Raw genomic sequence first — 8,255 nt, 5'->3', positions numbered from 1 at the left:
AATAAGTGTAATAATTTTTGACGGAGAACATACCATTTTCATATATTTTTAAAAATGTTTTAATTAATTTTTTTGTATTATATAAATGTATTAATATCTTCATGTAACTTATATTATAATAATAAGTGTAATAATTTTTGACGGAAAACATACCATTTTCATATATTTTTAAAAATGTTTTAATTAATTTTTTGTATTATATAAATGTATTAATATCTTCATGTAACTTATATTATAATAATAAGTGTAATAATTTTTGACGAAGAACATACCATTTTCATATATTTTTAAAAATGTTTTAATTAATTTTTTGTATTATATAAATGTATTAATATCTTCAATCTTCATGTAACTGATATTATAATAATAAGTGTAATCATTTTTGACGAAAAACATACCATTTTAATATATTTTGATTAATTTTAATTAATAAGTAATAATAACGCGGGATATTTTGTCAAGGATATTTTTACGCGGGATATTTTGTCATGGAATATTTTGTCGGGGATATTTTGGTTTAGGGATATTTTGTCGGGGATATTTTGACCGGGATATTTTTACCGGAATATTTTGACGTGTCACCGTATTTACTATCTATAAATAGTACAAAAAGTTATTTTCTAAATTATTTTTAAAACTATACCAACTATAATACAAGTATACCCATACAAAGTCTGGTACAATATGCATAGATAATAAAAAAAAAGATAGGACCATTGAACTCTATATAAATCTAAATGGTTATCATATATATTGTATTCTCATTACGATTATTTATTTTTGAATCCTATTTAAAAAACAAAATTGTTTTAATTAAAAGGAGTAGGCATTGCGTAAAAATTCCCTTTAATTCCCTTTTTATCCGTCAAAATAACAAATAGATCTAATTTTTTATCAGAAGAAACAACCCTCTAGACTAAGTTGAAAATCGAAATATATTTACTAGTAAAAGCATATTATGTATACACAAAATAATAAAACCCACAATATCATTATAAGATCAATATACCTACGCATTAGCGCATCATTCTGATCAGAATCTAAAAGAATACGCCATAATTTCTATTCCTATTGGACATAATTAATTTAATATTTATTATTATACTATATAAATCAGTATCTTTTATACCTAATCATAAAAATATATTATATATTTATATCGTATCACCAAGTTTAGATAACCAAGACAGAGAAACTCAAAACTAATAATAAGAATATTCATCAAAAAGAAAATAATATTCATCTCTATATTCGTCACTATGAATTGTTGCTCTAATTATTGAGTTGCGGTTAAACAAATGTACAATTCCGTATTTTCGTGCGACTTAATTTTTTTAGTAATATTTATTAGGTACTATTATAAGACGTTTATTAAATTTACACAATGTTATCTTAATAGCAGCAGTTCATTATAATAATAGTACCTAATAATATGATTGTGTGCAATAAAGAAAAATAACCAACTGAGTAATGTTTTCTGACGAATTACAATTTTTGCATATGATTTTGCACAGTTTCAATTTCTACAATAATCACGTACTTAGTTAAATCGTAATAAAAATCCCTATTAACAAAAAATCATAAAAATGCACACTTATCGCTATACCTCAACATTATTAATCAAACTTTTGTAGATTTGTGAGGAAGGGCAATGTTATGAACACTTTGTAAGACACTGAGGCATTTGAATAATTTATAAAACGTGTACATAATATATACCACAAAAAAAATACACATCATTGTAAAATAAATACACTCATCGCTCCGCTCAGAATCTAAAACATTATTTAGCATATTTTTAAACTGCATAATATTTTTAATTATTTAAATGAGTGGCCCCACAATAACATTCTATGTAAATAATTCCCATTTAAAAATACATTTATATAATATTATATCTCATATTTAAGTAATTATTTTTAAACTTTACAAAAATATTAACTATTTAAAAAATCAATATTAAAAAATAATGATTTAAACTACATGCACATATATTATAAATAATTGTAATTCAATTATAATTCATTAATCATTATTTAAACTAAAAATATATCTCTGAGTAAAATTTTTCCATCAAATATCAGTAATTTATTGAATATTTGGGTTTGGAAAGTAAATTAAATAAATTGAAAACGTTCAGGTCGCATTTTAGATAAAATTCGATTATTATTGTACTTCACCACTTTTATATATTAGGGATTGAAGCTTTGATATTTATTAATTTCGGGATACTTTTTCGGGGATATCTTGTCATCGTGTGTGTCAGCACACAAAAACGGCGGACGCGCATGTAGGACATAACTACAGCAATATTATGATGACTTATGCAGGATTAAGTAGTTTATCTTTGTAATTAAAATATGGATAACGTTGTGTTGTACTTGTATACTTAAACTATTCTAATGTTTGAATGTTTGTTTTTCCGCAGCATGAGTATCTGACGCAACCACAGATGGCATACAAGTACATATCACTACCGTCGGCCGTTGCTCTGCAACAGTCGGGTAAATTCGAAGAGCCATCCACGTCAGGTTACAAGTACCTGGCCGCGTCACCCACGTATAAGTACGTTCAACCACCGGCGGTGACCACCGAACCAGAAGCCGCGGAGGAGCCAACCAACTCGTTGAAGTACGCGCTCAAATACGAACAGAATTCGTTCAAGCAGGAACAGGAACAGCAGCAACAATTGCAGCAGCAATTCCAGCAGCAAGAGTACGAACAGCCGGCTGTACAGTACAAGTACATAGCCGTGCCGTCATACAAGTACGTGCAACAAGTGGCCGCGGAACCAGAATACGGTCAGCACCACCAGCAGCAGCAGCAACAGGCTGCTGTTTCTTATGACTACACCGATGACAAGCAATAATAAACTATAATATAGTATAGGACATAGATAGGTAATAACAACCGTGATTATCATTTAAGGTCCCAATGCCTTAGGCTGCAACGGTGTATTGAACTTAACAAATTGGCAGAGGTGACCGTTTTTTATTACTAATGTTACCACTTGAAATCGCTAAACATATTAGCTTTAAGTATCAGCTGCAGTTACAATACAAGATAACAATATGACACTCCCTTAAAAAATACCTTAGTCACCTCTCAAATACCTCTTCCGTAACGCTGTTGCCCAAACTTGCCTGCAATATAACCACGTTGCTCGTTATTTTAGCCCACCACTTCAATCTACACCCTTACTCTTACAACATATTATATACTTAATATAAATATTTAACTTTTGGGAGTGATAATTAAAAAAAATATATAATCTTACGTTTGACGTTTAATTATAGTATGCGTTACGTTTTATGTTTGTTGTTGAACCACGCATGGACCATTTATATTTCTCTATCTTTCTCTCTGTGTTGTTCATTAAATTACGCCAATGATTATATGTTGGGTATACTTATATGATTATATGTATTATTGTTATTTTTTTACCATGTTTACCATTTTTGCAATATTTCCCGTGTTATACGCGTCCCTCTGAAACACAAGTAGAGGTTTAATCGCTTATTCTTCTTATATTATATAATACAAATACGATTACATATTTTATTGTACTTTAGTTAGATATAGTATAATTATTTTTTTAATATATACATATTATATATTTGTATATATTATAATATAATGTACGCAGTACCTATACTTCCGTTTATATATTTTATCTTTATATGTGTTCCATTATTCTGATGATGAGCCCAGTTGCACAAAAACGCGATCGAGTTGATTAGATAATTAGGAATATCAATCCTAATAACCTATCATGCAGTTAAATACCTATATCTATAAAACTCTTAAATATTACTTAAATTTTATTTTGAAACTACCTTCGGTAGCGCTACTTTGTTATATAGGTACAACGAGTTGTGGATAAAATAGTACCTTGTAACAAGGGCTAGTACAAGAGAATGGGGAACTTAAATTTGTAATATTCAATTTTCTTAATAAATTTAGAAATTGTAGCTAATCTTTTCTATCTTACTAAAATGTTAAGCTTAATATTACAAAGTCTCAAATTGTTGTTGTTGTCCAAAGTTGGAGGTGTCTAAAGCTTTCTTACATGTTAAAAATGTAATTTATGTTATTTGCAAAGAAGAAAGATAATATTCTATAGCCGAGTTTGAAAGATATTTTAAAAATGCTTCTGATGCAAATTGGTGAAGAAAATATATGAGTAAGTACTTTGTTTACACGGTCGTTTAATAGGACGTTATAATATTGAAACAACCAATCATATAAAATGGTATAGAAATATAGAATAATTATTTTGTATCCGGTCATAAACAGCATTTAACGAAAATTCGGTGAAGTTATGCCTTTAAAAGCTTTCATACCAACATAAATTTATAAAAATTTTGAAGCCAGTAGCAGCGATGGTATATTATTGTAAAGATTGTAATGGTTAAAAATAAAAATGAACGTAAAATCTGAAATACTTTTTGGAAAAATAAATGGTAATTAAATAACTGAAATATTCAGAAATTATGTATTCTTGTGATTTATAGTCAATCTATATGATAGTATTATCTAGTAATAGTAAAATAATAACAATTAATGTTATATTATTATACACGCATTTTATGAAAATGGTTTTGTGCTAAAATCAGCAGTTTTCTGGTCTTACTTCTGTTTTATAAAAAAATCAACATATAATTACATATTTATATTAATAATTAATATTACATTTATGCCTATGTAAAATAAATGGCGTGTCGCTTTATTATATTCTTACGATTTTAATTAATTATGAACAACAATTATTTAACCATAATCATTTGGTAGGTATGAAAGTTTATAGGCAAAAAAACCCGTAGTAATTTAGGTGTATTATTAATTATATATACAGTCATTATAATGGCATTATCATATATAAGACGTAGGTATATTAAATCGTATTTTCTACAGCATTGATATGAGTATAAAAAATAATTGACTATTGTGTGTTCATTAACCAAACAATGAAACATGCGGTTTTTAAATTTTTGCGTATAAACGTGTGGTTTGTAACAATGACCCTCATCATTTTTGTTTCTTGTTAACCAAATCTTTGATATATTTGCGACGATTTGGGACATTCATATAACATTTATGAACAATTAGCAAAAAAAAAAAAAACAAACGATAACTTGTGCGCGCCAAAACCTTCATCGTTTATAATATTATTTTGATCAAATTAAATGTTTTTTTTTACTAGTCGTGACTAATTGACACTAATTTTAACCTTATTTTAATTTGGCATAGCTATATGCTTTATTTTTACTCAAATCGAAACAAAATCAAGTTTTACCGGATGTACACAGGGAATGACGGTAGTTTTCAATAGTACCTACTAATATTGATTATTGTCGCTGGTCCAATAATTGATGTCCACAGTCGCAAACACGATAACTTCAATACACGGTAGGTACGTCATGATATCATTATTGTACCTGGGAAAATCAAAACAGTAGCCGTTCAATGACTCACAATTATTTTTTAATATAATATAATATCTTAACCTTGTAAATGAACAGATTGATATGAGAAACCTATTTTAGGGTTCTCTGACTACGAATAACTGCAAATTGGCAAGTAGGTGATAATGTGGAGAGTGGGCGAATGGCGTTCAGAGGCAAAAACCGGTCATACAGGACCTGGTAATCTCAAAGATTAAGATTGATAAAAATCCGATGTATCGTGCAGCAGATTTCTTATTGTATAAAACGCTAAAATTGTCGTTCCCACCATAATCTGTTAATAACTTATAACAGAAATTTTAGTTTTCCTTTTTTTGAAGTTTGCATTGTTACATTTTCACTTCAAAAAAAAAAAAAATATGATAAATGTTTATTTCATCTTACTAAGTTAGTTATTAACCTGTTGTATATGTTAAATGTTATGTAGTTTAAGATGCTTGCAGTTTATAACCGCTTGGTTAATTTATTTATTGAGATACCACGTAATTAAAAATTATTTATATTCGGCCAAAACTAATCGGGCAATACCTATATCTATATTATACTTATTTATTATAGGAAATATTAGTGGACTCTAATTCTCATTTATTATTCAGGCTTTAGAATCGTTATATTATTATACTTATCAAGTTGCACACCATCGTTTAAAGCATTAAATTGTAAATTAAGTTTTTATTTTTAGAAATGTGTATACTGTTATCATAATATTGTATTTCTTATTATGAACTATTACTCACATATAGTCACATCACATCCATAGATTTTGGTAAGTAGACCAATCGTATTTTCCGATATTTAATAATTGTATATTCATTGTTGTTGATGGTGAAATAAATTTATTATTATTTTATATAAGTGTATTTAAATTTTAAAGCATTGTATTTTAAAAAAAAAAAAAATGTTTAAACTACTGCAATTTAAATTCCCAAAATGTAAACGTTGAACAAAAGAAACCCATCGACCGCAAAAAATGTACACAATTTATACTGTTCAAAACAAACCACATAAAGGATTTTAGGATATTAAGGTTCCACGCATAAACCACGCCCTATAATTAAAATATAATATGCCTATATGTAAGCAAACCATTTGGTTTTTTTTTACAATATCATCATTTTTATCCTTTAGTTATTTTTAAATTAGGTACCTGTTGTTAATCTATAATAGTATACACGTTTATACACATTTCTAGTTGAAACTTGATAACAATTTATATTGATCCAAGAAATGTTGACAAAATGAAAAAAAAAACAGCGTTGTAAAATGAATATTTTTCTTTGTAAGATATTTGATGGTTGTTTTTTACTTATATATTTACTTAATTAATTCGATAACATTTATTTTTTTGGATATAAATGTTCTATAATATATTTTTTTTAATATGTTAATAGGTATATATTATAAATATATTATTTGGTGTATTTAATATGGTATTTTGAGTACCTATACTTATCTTAACAAGGGTTATCGCAGAAATATATACTGGAGAGGGGCAAAGTAGTGAGTAATTGCCCTACCATATTTTTTGTTATAGGTCCATAACATATTATGAATAAGAGTATAAAAAAAATTAAAATCGTAATGAGTGATAAAATTCGTCGATTCGTACCTATAGGTTAGGTTTTATTTATAATTATATTTTGAATACCTACCTACGTCCTACCTATAATAACCTACCTCAACAAGGGAGCTTACATAAATATAAACAGTGGAGGGGGACCAAGTAAAATTTCCCTACCAAAATTATTGTTGGTTTAGGTTCACAATGACATAAAATTAAGTGTATACAAAAAATATAATTGTAACGAGTGATGAATATATTATTGTTGATTCGTAAACTCTGTCATATAGCTGTCGGATAAAAAATCCATCTTATTTACGACATTATATATTTGTTTTGATTTTTTTTTACAAATAAAAGAAATGTCATGTCGTGAATAGCTATAGGTACTATGAGGGGATAACGGGAGTTCCCGGCCTGCAGGCTGCGCCCTTGTGTCTAAAACAAAAAATAATAAAAGAGTTAGACCACATTAGAAACCAACACACATAATGCTGCAATAATTCAATGTAGGTATAAGTGTATAAAGTCCACAAGGTAAAACAAAAATATTCTTATTCTTTGTACATCACAACTATAATTAATAGGTGACATGAATTTTATTTGATATGGTTCTAAAATATAATATATAATATAACGCTCCAGCACTCAAAAATGATAATATAACATAAATTTATAACTTTATAAAAGTAGAAGAACATAAATATAAATTAAAAAAAATCCGCGTAAATTATATACATACTATTAATAATATAATATATTTCTATAATTATATTTAAATTGATTAAATATTTATTATATTATAACTATAATTACGTCCCACACAGTATTTTAATATTTCCCAACTATAGTATAAATATTTTCAGGAAAATAATATAGTTTTCAAAATATTTGAAAAAGTTGCGTAAATAATAAGGAAATATTTTATTTATATATTTCGCCAAGAAGTTCACTTTTGAAAAATATTTTGTAAAAAACATTAACAAAACATTTTAATCATATTTTTTTTAAAAATATTTTCAAGGAAACATTATAAAAATATTAAATCAATATTTTTGTGCAATATTTTGTTATTTTATGAGAATAAAATATTTATACAATATTATTAGTCAAATATTCATTACTCAAGCTCTCCAAAATATTATCAAAATATTATCATTTCCCAAATGCTGTGTAGGGTAGATATAATAATATAACAATTGGCTATCAAAAGGCTTCCATTAAGAGGA

The 8,255-nt window shown here is 27.0% G+C and overlaps 1 protein-coding gene across 1 annotated transcript in view; it reads left to right on the top strand.

Annotated features, from left to right (window-relative positions):
• The window catches only part of LOC100160404 (vacuolar protein-sorting-associated protein 36), a 10,953-nt gene extending 7,291 nt beyond the window's left edge, over positions 1–3,662 (top strand). Inside the window, exon 3 of the mRNA XM_001952299.5 lies at positions 2,429–3,662. Within this exon, the coding sequence (XP_001952334.1) occupies positions 2,429–2,869 (441 nt within the window). The 3' untranslated portion in view covers positions 2,870–3,662. The remainder of the gene's footprint in view (positions 1–2,428) is intronic.
• The last annotated feature ends 4,593 nt before the right edge of the window (positions 3,663–8,255 follow it).

The sequence above is a fragment of the Acyrthosiphon pisum genome, chromosome A1 (genome assembly GCF_005508785.2).
Source record: "Acyrthosiphon pisum isolate AL4f chromosome A1, pea_aphid_22Mar2018_4r6ur, whole genome shotgun sequence".
Classification (NCBI taxonomy): Eukaryota; Metazoa; Arthropoda; class Insecta; order Hemiptera; family Aphididae; genus Acyrthosiphon; species Acyrthosiphon pisum.
The sequence above is the reverse complement of the archived record's forward strand: the minus strand, read 5'-3'. Positions and strand labels throughout refer to the sequence as shown.